Genomic DNA, 18,670 nt, shown 5'->3' with positions numbered 1-18,670 from the left:
CACCACCAGCATTCACACGGCACGGCACGGGTCACCTCGGTCCCCACCCCGGCTCCAGCGGCCCCAGGGGCTGATGCAAACCCCGGGGATGTCCCCATTCCCCAGCTGGGCTGAAAGGAAACCAGCAGAGCCCACTGGCACCGGCCCTCTCGGGAGGTGCCCGCGTCCTGTCATCGCTCCCAGGAGCCCACCCCGCTTTGGTGGGATGTGGTTTTGCAGGGTGGAGGTCTCAGGAGCAGGCTTCCCACAGGGGTCCTGCTGCTCCTAATCCAGAGGGAGGAAGGTTTGGCGTATGGGGGTCCCAGTTCCACCTGCCTCCCTCCAGCCCAGGAGCAAGTGGGGTGTCCCCACGGCTTCAGCACCCTAAGAGGGTTATCCCAAAAAAAGCCTGGGAGGGATCGTGGGGGCAGCTGAAGCCAGCCAGGTTCGGGCCAGGTGGTTCACACTGCAAGAAGGGGTCACCAAGGGCATCCTCGTGGTGGGAGGGAAGGGGAGAAGTGCAAGGCCCCGGCTCGGTGGGCGCTGCAGAAGAGGGACGGGGGCAGGAGGAGGGGGCTGTATTTAGTTATCGTTATTGCTGGTGAATTAGACCAACAAGCCATTTTTAGTCACCTATCAAGGAAGATACAAGTCAGAGCAAATAGTTAAGGTCATGGGCATTTTTCTTGTTTTTTGTTTTTATTTTTTTTTTTTAAAGATTTTTTTTTAATATATATACATATATTTAAAAAGAGGAAAAAAAAAAAATTACGCAAATTTGTTGTTTAAGCCCTGCAACCGGGCTCCCCATGGATGCCAACAGGCAGGGCCCAGGCTGCCCCTCTCTGGGTGCCCCACGGGTGCCAGGGAGAGGCCCGAGCCCCCCGAGTTCCCTGCAGCCCCCACTCGAGGCAGAGGTAGCTCTCGGTGCATTTACAGCGCCTGTTTTTTCTTTCTTCCAAAGTTGCTACATCAAAATATGGAGTCGGTGGGGGGTACAGCGGGAAGCAGGGGACAGGGGAAAATCAAAATAAAACAGGGGCCGAAATACTTCTATTCATTTTAAACTAGAACTGCTACATCAAGCTTTTTTTTTTTTTAATATATATGTATATGTATATATATATGTGTATATATATATATATATATATAAAGGTTATTGGAACTGAAGATTTTATTAAAGGCCAACTTGGAGACTTGAGTAGGAACCTCATCTGCAGAGAGGAGCAGCCCCCCCAGGACAGCCCCACTCCTGTTCCTAACAGCAAGCATTGGACGTTTGTTTGGGTTGTGATTCTTTTTTTTCTTTTTTTTTTCCCTTCTTTTTTTTTTTTTCTTTTTTTTTTTTTTTAAAGAAAGGGGGTTTTGTCTTTTTTCTCTAACATTTTTTTTTTTTTTTCAGCATGCAGGAGGCTTTTACATCGTTTTCGCTTGTCGAGGTGGGGGAGGAGGTACAAGGAGCAGAGGCGAGCCCCTTGCACCCTCCCCATTCCCCACCCCCTACAGTCAGTGCTAGAACAGGTCCCCCCCACCCCAGGGTCCCCAACACAGGGGTCTCCTTCCCCCCCTCCCCGCTCCCACCCACCTCTTCACAACCTGGCATCAAATAAAGACATCGATCAAGAACTTGCTCACATCACCACGAACAGACTCCACTCGGCCAAGAACGACTACTCACTCACTAACACAGCGGCGTCCAGCTCAGCCCCTCCAGCACCAACCCCTACGTCTCTGAACGCCCCTCCGAAGGGTGGCTGAGCCCCCTGCCCACCCCCGACACCCCCCCACCCCCTCCCCAGCTCGTGCTTCCACCGCTCTCTCGACATCAGCGGGAGAATCCTGCGTTGATGAACGGGTAAAATACGGCCCTGGCGCGGGGAGGGCAGGGCAGGATGGAGGAGGTGAGAGGTTCCCAGAGAACAGCCGTGTCCCCCCTCTCCCCGCCCTTCCCTTCCCTTAACTGGGACCAAACTGAGGCCAGATTTGGAGCGAGAATGGGTCCGTTTTTAGGAAGGATGTGGCCAGTGCTGGCCGGGGCTCCTTTGCTTGAGGCCGCGCTGCCACGGGGAGGGACGGCTGCGCCCCAGGACGACTCGGGACATGGGGGCTCTGGGGGTTCATCCAGAGCCCTACAGGCCCCACACCAGAGGGTGCAAAACACTTCCCCCAGGAAGTGCTCGCATCCCAACCCACTCCTGGTGTGAAAGGACCAGGACAACGCCCTGGCCAGGGATTTCCTAGAGCTCTGGGGAGGAGGGGAGTACCAATCCTGCCTGACGGTGTTAGCACGGCACTGTTTCTTCTGTCTTTACTGTTTCCAAAACATCAGCATCCACTACAGCCTGGGAACATTGTCCACCCGTCCAGTCTGCCCCTACGGAATATATTACCGTCGATGCAAAACAGTGGAGGCATCCCGTCATCCCACCATCGTTTCAAACCCTCCAAGTGGTATCTGAAGATCAAAAGTGAGGATCTTTATCAGCACAGAGCACCAGCAGCACCTGCCCCGGCACAGAGAGCTCAGCCCCCTCAGTGGCTGCAGCCAGGGCTGGCCTGAGCCTGCCATGCCAGGGGCACAGGCAGCAACTGGGAGCAAGAGGCAGCAAACCAAGCAGAAGGGAGGACGTTCCCAGGAACATTACCACGATGAAAAGAAAGTCTCCTGTAACTGAAGGGAATAAAAAATCTCAGGTGATTTTTTTTTTGCTTGTTTGGTTTGGTTTGGTTTTTTTTTTTTTTTTTGATGTTAGAACTGTCTCTGTCAAGTTGGGAAACTTGCTGGTTCAGTTCTAAATCAGGGTCCAGGATCTGTGAGCAGAAGTTGAGGGGTAGGAAATGGGGAAGTGGTGGTAGTGGGAGAAAAATCATATATATGGGTTTATATACACACATATATATATATATAGGTGCTTGATTAATTAAGTGCCTATATATATATATACACACATATATTTCTAGCTGGGTGTACTGGTACTCAATAGGTCAATCCAACACATTTTTAACATCACAGCATTTTGGCATCCACAGACCAGCTGAACAAACCTGATGGAGTGAAGGTGCTGGCCTGCACCTTGCATGCGTTGGCACGGGAGCCAGATCCGAAGCCCATCCTCTCCCACTTCCCAATGGTTTTAAAGTATCTCATTTAACAAAACCAGGAGTCTTGAAATGATTAAAGTATGTTCGACAAGGCAATTTTTTTTTTTCTGTTTTGTTTCGTTCTGAAAAAAATATAATATATAAAAGTGGCCAACCTCAGGAAGATCCAGGAAAAGGACAGCTGAAGAGGTTTTGGTCCATAAAGAAATACTTTTTCTTCTTTTTTGTTTTTTTTTGTTTTTTGTTTTTTTTTCCCCTACTTGGTTTGGGTAACAAAAGTTTTGGTCCAGTTTAAAAACGACGACAACAAAATTATCTCTATAAACTCGGGGGGTTTTTTTTTTTTTGCTCTCTGTTGGGATGCATGTTGGTTTCCTATGGGCTCATTTGCCTGTATTGCATGATCGTCTCTCTTAGGTTTTGGTGCAGTAGGTATGGTTTTTTTTAAGAAAAGAAAAGCACAATGTTCTCTGTATGTGTGTGGTGTGTGTGTGTGTAGCTGCAGCTGGCATCACTTGGAGGAAGAGAATGAAGAGTGACCTACAGAAACGTGGAAGTCGATGCACTCCCCCCGTGGACGGGAACTCGGGAATGCGTTGGAAATACCCTGTTAGTGACTCCTGATCGGACTGATGAACAAATCCCTGCTCGGATAAGGAAAAAAGAACAAAGTTCCAGACTCCGCGGTGGCTCAGAATAACAAAATAAATGCTCGTCGCCTGGTGTGATCCCAGTAGGTTCTTCCAAACCTTCTTCAGTTTCACTGGCGTCGTTTTTGTTTCTTCACCTTCTTTTTTTGATTTTCTTTTTTTTTTGTGTTTTTTTTTTTGTTCGGGTTTTTTTTAGAAAAAAAGGAAAACAATAAAAGTTCTTTAGCTGTGATTTTTTTTTTTTTTGTTTAAATCTTTGAGGTAATACAGTTGTGCCCTCGTTCTAACAGGTTCCCAGAGGTTGATGGTTTCTTTCTTGTTCTTCCCAATCCCTGTCATCCGTTTTCCTTTCTTTCTGTTGTTTCTTTCTGAGCTCCCAGTTGGGCCGACAACCCTGGGGGGAGGAGAGTGGGGGCTTCAGGCCAAGACGAAGGTTGAAGGTGGCTGGAGAAAGGCTGGCAGGGCCCTCCCTGCATCCCTGCTCCCTCCCCGGTCGATCCAGGTGGCCTGGCTTGGTCACGGCCAAGAAGTCCCAATCTCACCACCAAAAAAAACTGAACTAAACTGCTTTGCTTGCGAGATCCGAGTGTGCGTTCTGAGTACTTGGTTTACAAAAGACATTGCAGGCTGGAGCATTGTTCGCCCTTCAAAATTTCTGGCTTTGCTATTCATTTTAATTTTATTATTCACTTATTATTTTTTTAAAAAATAACATACATTGCTCGTAAAATAATTTCTTTTCTTTTCTTCTTTTTCTTCTTCTTCTTCTTCTTCTTTAAATTAATTTATTCTTTCATTCTTTTTTTTTTTTTGTTCTTCAGGTGTCATTATTATTATTATTATTATTATTATTTTCATTATTATTATTATTATCATCATCATTTTTCTTTCACGGACCCCCACCCACCCCCGCTCTCCCTTCCTACCCCCACCCCCCCCAAAACGCCCTGCTCTGTCTCTTTAGGAAAATATTCTAATGGCCTGAGTGGCTGCCGCGTGGCAGACGGGGCACTCGGGATCAGTCCTCTCGCAGATCCTCACGGCACACTCCATGCAGAAGAGGTTGTGGCCGCACGGCACCAGCGCGGCCGTCACCTCGCTCTCGAAGCACACCATGCACTCGCGGCTGCCGGCCACCGACGTCCGGGCAGCGGCGGGCGTTCCCAGCTTGGAGAAGCCCTGCAGCGGCTCCCCCTGCGACCGCCGCGGCAGCCCGGAGAGGCTGGCCTCCGGGATGGAGGAGGACGGCGAGCGGTGGGAGTTGGGATGGATGGCGCCAGTGCTGCTGGAGCGCTGCTGCTTCGAGAAGAGCACCGAGACGGGGTTGGTGTTCTCCTGCCCAGCCCACATCGGGGCCCCCGACTCCGGCACCCCGTAGTACAAATCCTGCTTGTTCACGCCGTAGTTGGGGAAGAGGTAACCGTAATTGAAGTCGTTTTGGTCGTTCAGCCGGGGGGTCTCATAGACGGGGTCAACGGAGCAGTCGCCGATGCAGCCCAGGCTGTTCTGGCGGAAGGTGGAGAGGGGCTTGCAGCCCGGCGCTGGCGTGTGGACCCGCCAAGCCTCTGAGTAGCGGTTCTCCATGCCGGAGTCAGGGCTGCTGGAGAGGAAGTCGTTCTCGTTGTTGTACTCCAGAATCTTGCCCGTCCTCACCGCGATGTGCGTCTCGATCTCCTCGCGGGCGCGCTCCACGTTGCCCGGCGCGCCCGTGATCTCAAAGACGGGGTCCCGGTCTCGGCTGGGCGTGATGATGTAGGTGTTGGTCTGCTGCTGGATCCGCTTGATGGTGGCTCCCTTGGGGCCCACCACCAGCCCCACCACGCGGTAGGGCACGCGCACGCGGATGGTGACCTGCCCCGGCAGGGTGGGCGCGCTGCCGAAGGTGGTGCCCGCCTTGTTGCGGGAGGCCCTGATCATGGAGAAGTGCTCGGCCGCCGAGATGATCTCCCGCCGGGCCATGGCCACGTCCTCCCGCCGCCCCGTCACCATGAAGACCGGCTCCTCCCCCCGCACCGGGGTCTTGATGTAGGTGTTGGTCTTTGCCCGCAGGGCTTTGATCTTGCAGCCTTGGGAAGAGAGAGAGAAGAAGGCACAGCAGTTAACGAGGCTGCCCCACCGCTCGCCCCGCTCCGCGGGACACCGGGCTGAGTGACCACAATCCCCTGTGCCGCCTGCGCAGGATGTGGAACAAGGGAAAGGCCCCATCCCCCTAACCCTGAGGGGAAATGCCAGAGGGAGGGACAACTCTCACCCTCAGGAGCGCCATGCTCCCTCATCCCCCAAAATGGGGAACACCCTTTTGTGGGCTGCAGCCCACCACACCATCCCCCCGCCTGCCTTCCCTCAGCAGTCATCCCTAAGATCTCCCTTCCACCCACGCCAACGCCACGGAGCAATGGGGGACCCGCCCCTGGTCTCAGTGGTCTCTGTGACAAGGCCTGTCCCCAGAGCCCCAGGGTGGCCCCCCAGAGACAATGGTCATCCTTGGGCTCTGGGGACAGGGCTGATGCACGGGGCAGCCTGGAGGTCACAGGAGAACAGAGGGATGCTGGTCCCACAGCCTGGATGGCCAGCGTGGAACCCCTTGGCCACCCTGTGCCAGCTCCCAAGCGGAGTCGCCTACCTTGACTCCAGAGGATTTTGCTGCTACTGAGGAGGTTTTGGGGTGAATGCCATGAACTTCAGGGGGACAAGTTTGGAGGGCAATTGCAGAGGTGCTGCAGTTTGGGCCTCCCCACTGCAGATGTGGCAGGACTGCAAATGCCAGAGCTAGATGGCCAGGGGTAGCAGGAGGCCAGGATTTGCTTTGGGGCTGAAACAGCAAGAAATGGGGCAGGGCTGCCCTCCTGTGAGCCCCAGAGCAGGCTGTGCAAAGACTCCTGCTCCAGGAGCTCAGACCCTCTCCCGAGATCACTGGCCAAGTGGTGCTTTTGTGTACCAGTATCCACGCCCCAGAGCCCATTCCCCAAATCCTAGAACCCACCAAGCCCATTCCTCCAGCTCCTCAGCTCAGAAAACAGCCTCCTGCTTTCCCAAAAAGGGCAAAAGACTTTCCAGTGTGTTTTGGCTTCCAAATGATCTTGTGGAGGGTCTTGATCCAGCTGGTTGGCTTCAGGTTCCCAGATGACACCAGGATGCCATCAAGCAACCAAGAGTTTCTACAGACGTGGCACAGTTCTCTAAACTACTCCTGGACCCCTCCTTGCTGCTGTCCTGCCCCTCAGACCCCTCTTTCAAAAAGCCTCACTTGCTGCCCCGAGGCATTTCTGGCACCAAGCTCCAGGACAGGCTGGGGGCTCCTCTGCAGGAGGGGCGCTCTGAGCTCAGGTCTCAAAGGAAAGTTAAAACCTGTGACTCTCCAGTGCAGATGAAGTGAGGCGAGCGCTTTGCTGCCGTTTCCCGAGGATTTGGGTGTCTGACAGAACCAGAGGATGAGGACACAACACTGGGACTTCTGTGAGATCCCCCAGCACCTCCTAGCCCACCTTCCCTCCCCAGAAAAGACCATCTCCTGTACTTCCTCTGACTACCTGACACCAGGTTTTCCTCCACACACTCCACTGCCATCACACTTCAACACGCAGTGACCTGAAACGATGCCTCTGCAACCACCAAACGCAGATTGCTCAGCCCCTGGGCTGGAACATTGTTATTTGTACAGATCCTGATAAATAACAGCACCTCTCAGGCTGGGAGCTCAGGGCTGCCACTCACCCACAGCCCCTCTGCTGAGACCCAGGCTGGTGACACCGGTGTGTTCCCCGCAATCCCGGCACCCAGTATCAGAGGCAAGAACTGAAGCCCACACCTGTGGTGACAGAAAGAGCCTGGTGCCACGAGAGTTGGCACGAGCGACTCCCTGGCACCGCGGCAGCCGCTGCATCCACAGCGCCCGGCGCGGAGCACGCTCAGCCCGGCCAGCACCGCGTGGGCACCGGGAACGGCACGGGCACGGCACCGCAGGGGCACGGGGCACAGCACTGCACAAGCACCAGGCACGGCACGGGAGGGGCACAGCACTGCACAAGCACCGGGCATAGCTCCACGTGGGCACCGGGCAGGGCATGGCGTGGCACGGGCACGGCACCACGTGGGCACCAGGCATAGCACCGCGTGGGCACCGGGCACAGCACGGGCACGGCACCGCAGGGGCATTGGGCACGGCACGGCACGGGCACCAGGCACGGCATGACATGGGCACCAGGCGTGGCACAGGAGGGGCACAGCACCGCAGGGGCACCGGGAATGGCACAGCACTGCACAAGAACTGGGCACAGCACCGCGTGGGCACCGGGCACAGCATGGGCACGGCACCGCAGGGGCATGGGGCATGGCACCGTGTGGGCACCAGGTACGGCACGGCACGGGCACCAGGAACGGCACAGGAGGGGCACAGCACCGCAGGGGCACTGGGAATGGCACAGCACAGGCATAGCGCTGCACAAGAACTGGGCACAGCACTGCGTGGGCACCGGGCATGGCACAGCACGGGCATGGCACCACACGGGCACAGCACAGCACTTCACAGGCACCAGGCACAGCACGGCACAGGCATGGCACTGCATGACACCGGGCACGGCACCACACGGGCACCGGGCATGGCACAGCACGGTCATGGCACCACACAAGCACCGGGCATGGCACGGCACAGGCACCAGGCACAGCATAGCACAGGCACGGCACAGCACGGGCATGGCACAGCACGGGCACAGCATGAGCACCGGGCACGGCACAGCACGGGCATGGCACCACATAAGCACCGGGCACGGCACAGCACAGGCATGGCACAGCACAGCACAGCACGGGCACAGGCATGGCACAGCACAGCATGGGCACCGGGCACAGCATGGGCACAGCACAGCACAGGCATGGCACCACGCGGGCACCGGGCACGGCACAGCATGGGCATGGCACAGCACAGGCACTGGGCACAGCCCTGGCCAAGCGCAGGCACACACAGCCCCTGGCACAGCCGTGAAGCCGCTGCCCCTCGGAGGGTCTTGGCAGCAGCACGGGACACACGCTGGTAAATCAGAACTTCACTGTCAACTCCCACTGTGATTTTGAACTCCTCAGAGCTACCTCAGCTCCCGGAGCCTCGTTGCCCATTCCTGGAGCAGGAATAGCTGTCTCCTGCCTTGTGCTCCCGCAAAATTTCCTCTTAGCGCTCCGCATCACAGCGCTGCTGCACTCAACCCATCTCTGGAACGGGACTTCCATGTTCCTGGGAATGGAAACGCCAGATCTGGCACAAAGGAGGATCTGGGAAAATCCCCAAATCCAAACCAAATCCACCCTCTGCCAAACCCAGCGTAGCTCACGGGTTACTCCCCGGAGTTTGCACCGTGAGGTACATTTGTGATGCTTTGTTGAGTAAAGTTTTCCAAACGGTCCATGTGGACCGATGCTCACCCAGTGGTGTGCTATCAGCCCCCAGGAAACTCCAAGGACAGGACCTCATGGAGCCAGGAACAACCCAACTGTGGGATAAACCCAGGCAGGCAAAATCCATAAGGTGCATCCCAAGGAGAGCTGGATAAAACCCCGAGAGGTCACCCATGCCCTCTGGCAGCCCTGGCAGGGTGGGCTGTCCCTGACCCACCGCTGGCAGACATTTCCCTGCCCCTCTCCCGTGCTGCTCCCTCCCTCTCCAAAGAGGGAGATTCCATCTTAGGAAGATTAACCGAGATGCCACCATTTCCCCAGGGATATCACCAGAGCATCACACGGAAAAGACAGGGGTGTTCACGGCGAGCATCCAGCTGAAAATGCCTCCCCGTGCATCACCCCGGGCTGCAGGAGCTCCGTGGAATTCCGCAGTGACCCGCGCTCTGCCTCTGGAGCGCCGGGCTCGCTCTCCTGGGCAGAAAAGACCTCGGGCACGGCTGGGATTGGGGCTGGGACTGGGCTCCGAGCTGTTCTGAGCTGCGGGACAAAGACGGCGTGCAGGGGGAGAGGGATCTGAGCCCGGCAGGACAGGAAACAATCACGGAGCAGACAGGGAGGCAGAGCGGTGACAAAGGACGGGGCTCCATGCTGGGGACAGATGGAAGGGAGCAGTGGCAAGAACGCAGATGAATGAGGGCAAATGTAAGCTGGAGGAGTGGGAGGGAGTCGGGGATGGAGCAAAGGCGGTGGAAATCGAGGGAGAGGCACACCCTGATCCCTCCAAGGGAGGAAGAGAATGAGGTGTGTGGGAGCAAAGCCAAGACACCCCGAAAGGGCACGAGGAAGGTGGGCAAGGAGAGAGCACGGCGAGAGGGAGGGGAAGGAGGATCTGGAACGGACAAAAGGACGCGTGGTGCAGTCGGTGGTGTGAGAAGGGGGGGAGGAGGGAGGGTCTCTGTGCAGGCCTGCAGACGGGGAAAGCCAGCTTTGTGGAGACAGACAGATGGGGATCCTGTGCTTAAAAACAGGAGAAAATCACCTCCTAGGAAATGAGACCAACTCCAGCAAGCCCGGCAGCCCAGCCCTGACCTCCAGCAGCTCTGAACTGGCGCAGACAATGGCCAAACCATCAGCAGCCCAAACGCAGAGAACTCCACAACTTCCAGGGGCGCTGCGCTGGTTTACATCAGCCAAAACCAGGCTGGGCTTCACCGTGATTTACTCCCTTGGTGCCAAGGCTCCGGGCCCATCTCAGCCCCATCCCTGACCGCTTTGCACACTAAAAAGGGGCTGAGCCTCCTTTGAGATCGCCCTGCTTCTGACGGAGCACAGCTGGACCGGGATGCGGCCCGTGACATCCCACCAGATGGGCAGCACACCCTGATGGGCTTATTCCCAACAAAATTTGTCCTGCGTGGGGTGGGGTTTTTTTTGACACTTCCCCTTCGTGCAGAACTGATATTTGAAAGCGCCGTGTAACAAAGCATTTTACTCGGGGGATTATTCAAAGGGGAGGGAGGTGGAAGGGAAGGAATTGCCCGGGAGGTGGTGTCAAAATGAAGCTGAGGGAAGAAAGGGACCCGTGAAAGCAGCACTAATACATAACTTGGTGTACGTTCTCCTCGTTATGGCAGCGCACAGACATCAGCGTGTCAATCCTTGGCAGACCCCCGCCGCTTGGGTTTTTACATTAAACAGAGAATTAAGCCCTTTCTCATTGTGTTTCCACAGCCTACCTCCTATTATCCTGGGTTTTGTCAATAATGCGGATCCCAAAGCATTTCATGAAGGAGGCCGTAAGCTCAGTTCCTCCCCTCACCCTTTTTTCTCTTTAATTTCACTGATTACCAATTGACTCAAAGTAAACGTGTTTGCAAATTACCTGAGTACATCACAAACATTCCCACACAGGACCAAACCCTGGAGGAGTGGAGAGCCTCTGGTGCCCGGACCAGTCAGCTAACTGGAATTAATCTGCAGAGCAGCCATCTCTGGCTGAAAACAGAAACAATTTGAGTCTAGACATTGCCAAGATGGGTGGTGGGGGTCAGGGGGAGAGCTGGATGCACAGCCACCTTCTCTCTCTCTTTCCCCTGCATCAGGGCAAGGAATCCATCACAATTAACAGAGAAGGCTCCAGGAGCTTGGTTCACCTCTCCAGCAGAGACAGCTGCTCACAAGGGACACCAGGGTGCTGGATGCATCTGATCTAGCTGTCGTTTCCTTGGCATGAACCCATCCCAAACGTTCTCACTCTGAGCAGCCCCAAACCAGTGTGTTTTCAGGGGACCCCAGCAGGGTTTACCCCAAGGCTCCCAGGTGCTGCTCCATCAGCGGGCAGAGGATGATCAGGGCATGGAAGGGATGTGCCCAGCACAGCACCAGGGTGACAATGCCACCAGGACAGCGCAGTGGCACAAGCAGCTGTGCCTGTGGAGCAGCTCCCTCAAATCATTTCAGTTTGGTGTAAATTCAGAGTGAGACCTGCTGATGACCTTCTCCTCGGTGCTGCCTCAAGGCCAGATCCTGCACAGGTATGTTCTGCAGCCCAGAGGCTCCCACCTGGCACCTCCAGCCCAGGAGCATGACCCTGACCCTGGCAGCACCAGAGGAGCTGTACCAGCCACAGCAAACAGCTCCGGAGCCAACCCCGAGGCGGATCTTTTTGTTCGATTGACCGCGTTGTGGTTTTATTTTGGAAAACACACCCCACAAATCACTCCAGGTCCTGATATTCCTTGTTTTCACCAGATACAAAGTGATCTCTACGGACAAAAGCTTCTCATTGATGGCAAGGCACCGTTAGGCTGCACAGATACAAATGACACCTGCAAACACCCCGCGCAGTCCCTTCTGGCACTGCTAGAGGGGTGCAAGGGGGTCTAAGGGCAAATTAGAACTCGGTCTTTTTTTCTGTTGTAGTCATAAAATTGAAGAGGATCCTAAAATAAACAACCCTCAGCTAGCTCGGGTAAGGTGGGGCATTCTTTTCCCCGTTAACGTGAAAGCCTTGTTAAAAGACAAGCACACAAAGAACTTCACAAATAAAACCCTCCTGACGGCCTGTGGGGTAAGGTTTTGCTGCATTGAAAACCTGATGAAAGTGGTGTCAAAAAACACAAACGCGCACACAAAAGGACCACGACCGACCAACTAAATCCCCTCGCGCGGAGGGTTTATTGTCCTGATGATGCAAGTTGTGTTTACAAGAAGGGGGAAAAACACCACCCAGCACACCATGCCAGGAAAACCAGCGCCTGCTTCCTTCCAGCGCGGCGGTTGTAGGCTTTTTTTTCACATTGTGATGAAAGTTGTTTATGAAACAAACAAAAAAAAAACAAAGAAAAAGGGGGGAAAAAAAACCAAAACACCCAACAGCGGCACACACACAATCGGGAGGAAAGTTGGGCAGCGAAGCCGCGGCCCCGCAGCGCTGCCCGGCGCGGAGTGGGTGTGCCCGCGGCACGGCACGGCACGGCACGGCACGGTACAGCACGGCACGGCACGGCACGGCACGGTACAGCACGGCACGGCACGGCACGGCACGGCACGGCACGGTACAGCACGGCACGGCACGGCACGGCACGGCACGGCACGGCACGGCACCGGCACGGCACGGCACGGCCCCGGCACGGCACGGCACGGCACGGCACGGCACGGCACGGCACGGCACGGCACGGCACGGCACGGCACCGGCACACGCCGAGCCGGGGCCGGGCAGAGCGGGGGAAGCGGGGCACGGCACGGTACGGCACGGCACGGCACCGGCACGGCACGGCACCGGCACGGTATGGCACGGCACGGCCCCGGCACGGCACGGCCCCGGCACGGCACGGCCCGGCACCGGCGCGGCACGGCACGGCACGGCACGGCACGGCACCGGCACGGCACCGGCACACGCCGAGCCGGGGCCGGGCAGAGCGGGGGAAGCGGGGCACGGCACGGTACGGCACGGCACGGCACGGCCCCGGCACGGCACGGCACGGCATGGCACGGCACGGCACCGGCACACGCCGAGCCGGGGCCGGGCAGAGCGGGGGAAGCGGGGCACGGCACGGCCCCGGCACGGCACGGCACGGCACGGCACGGCACGGCACCGGCACACGCCGAGCCGGGGCCGGGCAGAGCGGGGGAAGCGGGGCACGGCACGGCACGGCACGGCACGGCACGGCACGGCACCGGCACACGCCGAGCCGGGGCCGGGCAGAGCGGGGGAAGCGGGGCACGGCGAGCCCAGGGGGACGCGGGGAGGGGACCGCCAGACAAAGGCGGGGGCCCGCACCCAATGGCAGCAGGCTCTGCCACTGCCCTAGATTCCGGGCGGCTGCGCTGCGGTTCACTCGGTCAGCGCGGCACCGGCCGCCCGAGCCCCGTTCCCTTTCCCCGAGAAAAATTCCCTTTGTCTCGCTCCCCTCCCACCTCCAGTTCGAACGGCACCAAGTCGATCCCGTTCCGCACTTTTCTCTCCCCACCCACCCCGTGTAAATTCAGCCCGATGCTCGCTGACACTTCGTAACAACCCCGACACCCGCTGCAATGTCTCTCTCCCTTTCAGGCCCATCCCGAGCTGCCGGAGCAGCGGATGGAGGTCGCCTTCAGACCCCACCAGATCGGGTGGCTTTCCATCCAAGGTTTCGGTGAAGCAAGGAGACGAGAAGATCTGCCCCCCTGGCTGCTCCTCGGATGCTGTACATACATCCACCTCCACAGGGTGGGTGGGGGAGCTGCCATCATCAGACTTCCTCAATGGATAAAGGCTTCCTCGGACTATTTTTAAATGCTGAAAGCATTGGAGCGTGTTTGGAGCCACACAAAGAACCCAATCACCTGGCTCTAGTGGAGCCTCTTGCTATTTGACTTCACCTTGCCAAGAAAGAGCAATTTATGTTAAGATCCTCTCTCGCATAATCTCATTCCTGGTGACAACAGGCTGGTTGGAGCAGGCTGGGAGATGCTGCATCAAAGGGTGTCTGTGAGTACAGGTGACAATGGATGCTATTACTGTGATGAGACCAAGAACCCTTAGAAGGACCAAAAATCCTTAGAGAGTCCAAAAATCCTTACAGGGAGAGCCTTATCTGGGAGTGGGCGCAGCACGAAGCCAAAGCAACCCCACACCTTCTCCCGACACCTGCACACACCAGGCACACAAAGGACCAGCACCGTGGCTCCCTAACCACAACATCTGGCCCGAAATGTGCCCTTCAGCCTCTCCCCTGGCTCCACCAACAGCAGCCCAGCTCGCCTGCGGGAGCAGGCAGAAAAGTTGGATACAAATCTTGATCTGGCTAATCCACACCCACCTGGGGTCGCTTCTAGGGAAGAGCTGCAGTGACTGATTCTGCCCCTTCCTAATTTCACAGTCTGCACAACCACAACACGATGCCCTTCAGACACTCTCCATTCCTGCCAGCACCCACACCCCCACCTCAACCCACACCCCTTGATGTCCCACCATCTCCTGAAAAAACCTGCTGCAAACCCCTCCAGTGCTTTGTCCTTACAATTTCATCAGCGTGGCCAGCACAGCCCTGGACAGGCCATTGCAGGCAGGACGCCCACGATGAGAGCTGGCAGGAGGAATGCAAGAGCCACCGAGCACCCTGACGTGCCACGCGGGCCCCAGGGAGCACCACACCGGGAGGTTTGGTCACCCAAACTCAGCACAGCTGGAGGTCACACACACATGCCAGGGGAAGGGGGGATGACCTGCAGGAGCCCCGACTCAGGGAGACTCACCCCTGCCCCTGACGCGTCTCACAGCAGGACAGGCATGGAGGTCACGGCTCCACCTCCAGCCAGGGAAGGGGTGTCACTGCCAACCATGCCCGGGGGTCACAGGCACCAGTCAAAGGGATTCTTGTGACTTCATCCCCTCATTCTTCCTTTCCCAGTTTCCTGTCCTCCAGTTTGCAAAGCAGCCCTTGGCACACCCTACCAGCCACCCAGCTCTTAGCCACAGACCCCGGGGCACCAGTGGAGGAGCCAGCCTGGCCAGCTCCCTCTGATCCCCCTCTCCAAGCCCACCACCTCACCCCAGGCAGCTCGTGGCTCGGATTCAGCACACAAAGCAGCCCCAGAACTGGAGCAAGGCTTGCAGCAGGCCGCTGGCCCCTGGAGGGCACGTTCACAGCTCCTCCTGGGGGAAAGCAGGAGCTGCCAAGCTCAGGTTGAGTTCCTGCAGCATCCTTGCTCGGAGCGAAGCCACCCCCCCTCTGCCACGATTACACCCCTTCACAAATCACCCTTACAGACATTCCAATAAAAACACGTCGGGCTTGAGCCTTATTTACACTCAAGTGCCTTTTCAGTCCTTGGGCAAAGTGAGGGGTGGCCCGAGAGCAGGTGGAATTCCCGTGGCCAAATGTGGGCACCAGGGCCCCTGTGCCCAGATCCAGGCCTCTCATACCCACACCTGCCTGCGAGGAACACTTTCATAGATGGTTGATATTATTATAAAATAATCTGAAGGGATAGTGTGTTTCTTCAGAAAATAATAACTTGAAGAAAAAGCTAAACTCTGTTATCAAGTAAAGCCGTGAAATCATTTTTATTTCATCGTTACTTTTTTTTCCCCCCTCCCTTTTTCTAGATGTTTGTCACCCTGTTCAAAGGCACCCATAAAAACAATTGTTTTCCTAGAAAACCATCTGCAACAGGAGCAGTACTACCAAGGGGTGACAGTCTGGCATTCTGGGATTCCTGGTCAAGCATCCATGAGAGTCCAGGAATCAATCCCCCCGGGAGCCCCACACCCAGCTCCAGACCCTCTTAATCCGGCCTTCTACACAAAAACAAGGCACAGGAGACGGTGGGGACATTCCTACAGGCCTTGAGGAACAAGTGTGGGCCATGATCTGTGCTGGAGTGAAGAGCCAAAGCTATGGGGACAGTGCTGAAGGAATCCCCAGCACAGGATCCATCCCAGCCACCTCCGTGGTGGGGCACAGGCTGCACCATCTGCCCCACCAGCCGAAGGAGCACGGCCACAGCTGCATGCCCACAGCTCCAGCACACGGACATTTCAGCTTCCCAGATGTGGGAAAACCCTCACGCACGCAAAAAAAATGGTGGAAAAAGAAAAAAAAAAAAATCCAGGTCTCCACGTTCCTCTCCATCGCTCTGGACACAACAGGCACGTGCTGCCTTCTGCACACATCGAAACACACCCCCTTCTCAGGAGTCTGGGGCAGCAGCGAGATCCTGGAAGGAATCAGCCCCGGCACATTTCCCCCTTGGTTCCGCCTGCCGAATCCTCTTTCCCAACTTTATTAAACAAAGGGGGCCTGATTCTCCACGGCCTCACACACACCAGGGCACGGCTGGTGCTGAGCCCCACCGTGCCTGCCCGCGGGAAGGCAGCACAGGGAGGATCAGGATCGGGGCCACTGGGATCTCCTGGGCCAGACCTTCACCCCTTACCCGCCCAGGTCCCCAGTGAGGGGCCCCCATGCCAGCGTGAACGCCAGAGCAAGGGCTGTTCCCTCGGCTGCAGATGCCCCAAGTTTTGGGGAGGTCAGCACCCCCGGACTGCTGCCCGCTCTCCATCCCGGAGAACCGGGACCGCTCCGTGGGAACCGGACCCTTCTTGCTCCAGGGCTGGGAGCAAGCAGAGCCTCCGCAGGCCCCATTGTTCCAACCGCACGCCCTAGCGTCAGAGATGTCCAGCAAGGAGCCATTTGTGTCCCTCTCCCCGCGGCTTCCCCTTGCCCACCTCAGCCCTCCTCGGGGCACTGGGGGTCATCACCCCCCGGGTGCCACCACAAACCCCCTGCTCAGGGCCCTTGGATCCCAACCCACAGGGGAGCATCTGCCCACGGAGCCGCAGGCTCTGCCCATCGCACTTCCAGAGCGTCAAGTTACTTGTTCAGAGAAAGAAAGAAAGAAAAAAAAAAAAAAGCCCAACGCTTAGCCGCACTATTATTATTTTTTTTTTCTCTGTAGCGACACAAAACTTCTCTCGGCAGCGCCGTGCCCCGACTCCCGCAGTGCCCACGGGAGGCGCGGGGCCCCGCACCGCACACCCGGGAGCGGTGGGGGTGGGCGAGGGGTGACTTAAGAGTGGGTGTGGTATGGAGACACACATATATATATATATATAAAGATAGATAGATAGATGTAATTTTTTTTTCAAAGCCCTCCTCCATTCCACCTCGCTCCGAACGGAGCCGTGAGAACAAAAGCATCACTGTGGCGGCGCCGCGCGGGCAGCGGCTGCGGGGGGCCCACGCGGGACGGCGGGTCCCGCTCCGGGGTCCCCCCGCTCCGGGGTCCCCCCCGCTCCCGGGGGCGGCGGGCGGGAGGAGCTCGGCTCTCGCAGCCGCTCACCGGCCGCTCGGACCGAGCCCGGCACCACCACACCCCCTCCGCCCGGCCAACAAAGGGGGACTCCGAGGCGCGGGGCCGGGCTCAGCCTGCACCCCCCGCCCTTCCCCCGCCTTATTCCCGGTTTTTTTTTTTTTTTTGTTTTTTTTTTTTCCTTAAGGAGAGCGCGGTCGAGATCGGCTCTTGGGCAGAACCGGGGAGCGGCGCGCGGGGCTCCGGTGCCGGCGGCCGGACGAGCCCCCGCAGCGTTCCCACAGACCCCCATCCCACCCTTCCCCAGCTCCCCCGTGCCCGGCAGCGCGGCCGCCCGCCCACAGCCCGGGAGCCCCGGGCTTTGTCCCCGGCGGGGCCGAGCGGCCCCGGCCCCGAACAATGGGCGGGAGGCAGCGGCGGGGGCCCCCGGCCGCGGGGGAGTGTCCCGGGGCCGGCGAGCGGCGACACCGGGGGAGACCGGGGGTACCGGGCGCTCACCTTGCCGTCCCACGATCTCGGCCACGTGCTCGGAGCTGGGCACCGGGACGCACTCGGTGGTGTTGGAGCTGCTCTTGAGCCGCAGCTCGGCCTCCTTGTAGAGCGCGCACAACTTGGGCTCCGCCGCCCCGGCGCTGGGCGCCGCCGAGCCCTTCGGGGCCGCCGGGGGCGGCGGCGGCGGCGGCGGCGGCGGCTGCTGCGGCGGCGGCGGCGGCGGCGGGGGCTGCTGCGGCGGCGGCGGCGGCGGGTTATTGTTGTTGTTGTTGCTGTCCTCCACCAGCACCACGGCCGAGGAGGAGGAGGAGGAGGAAGGCTCGCCTAGCCCCAGCAGGCAGAGCTGGTCCAGGGCGAGCTGCAGCGCCCGGTCATCCTCAAGCAGCGCTCTGTCTTTGCCGCTCCCACCGAAACAGCCTAAATCGCCGAAACCCCCGTTCCTTTCCATTATCCCTGGGACTACCAGGCTAGGCATGGCTAACAAAGGCTTGGGAGGGGGCTGGGGGCTGGGGGGGGGGGGGGGGCGAGAGGAGGGGAGGGGGGGGGGACACAAAGAGCTCGGGAGGGAGAAGGGAAAAAAAAAGGCAGAGAGAGAGAACGAGAGAGAGAAAAGGACCCTCCGCCCCCCGCCCCCCGCCTGGCCAAGCCCCTTTCCCGTGTAACCCGAGCCCCGCGCCCGCCGCCTCCACCGCGGTCCCCCCGCCGACGCCCCCGCCCCCGGCCGCCGCCGCCGGGGGGTGCGGGGGGTGCGGGGGGCGCGG

The 18,670-nt window shown here is 58.0% G+C and overlaps 1 protein-coding gene across 1 annotated transcript; it reads right to left on the bottom strand.

The window, feature by feature from the left end:
- Positions 1-4,570: 4,570 nt before the first annotated feature.
- Positions 4,571-18,416, bottom strand: MEX3A (mex-3 RNA binding family member A). Its single transcript, XM_038161927.1, has 2 exons — positions 17,916-18,416; positions 4,571-5,797 (listed from the first exon to the last, which is right to left on the bottom strand). The coding sequence occupies exons 1-2, from the start codon at positions 18,382-18,384 to the stop codon at positions 4,692-4,694; spliced, it is 1,575 nt and encodes a 524-aa protein (XP_038017855.1). The 5' UTR covers positions 18,385-18,416; the 3' UTR covers positions 4,571-4,691.
- Between the last annotated feature and the right edge of the window lie 254 nt (positions 18,417-18,670).

This window comes from Motacilla alba, chromosome 25 (genome assembly GCF_015832195.1).
Source record: "Motacilla alba alba isolate MOTALB_02 chromosome 25, Motacilla_alba_V1.0_pri, whole genome shotgun sequence".
NCBI lineage: Eukaryota > Metazoa > Chordata > Aves > Passeriformes > Motacillidae > Motacilla > Motacilla alba.
This window is presented reverse-complemented; position numbering and strand designations above follow the sequence as displayed.

What these genes read in the sequence shown, in the direction of transcription:
- MEX3A (XM_038161927.1), bottom strand. Translation starts at nt 18,384, where the DNA reads ATGCCTAGCCTGGTAGTCCCAGGGATAATGGAAAGGAACGGGGGTTTC. An exon ending in CGAGATCGTGGGACGGCAAG is followed by an intron (nt 5,798 to 17,915) that starts GTGAGCGCCCGG and finishes TCTCTTCCCAAG; the next exon opens with GCTGCAAGATCAAAGCCCTG.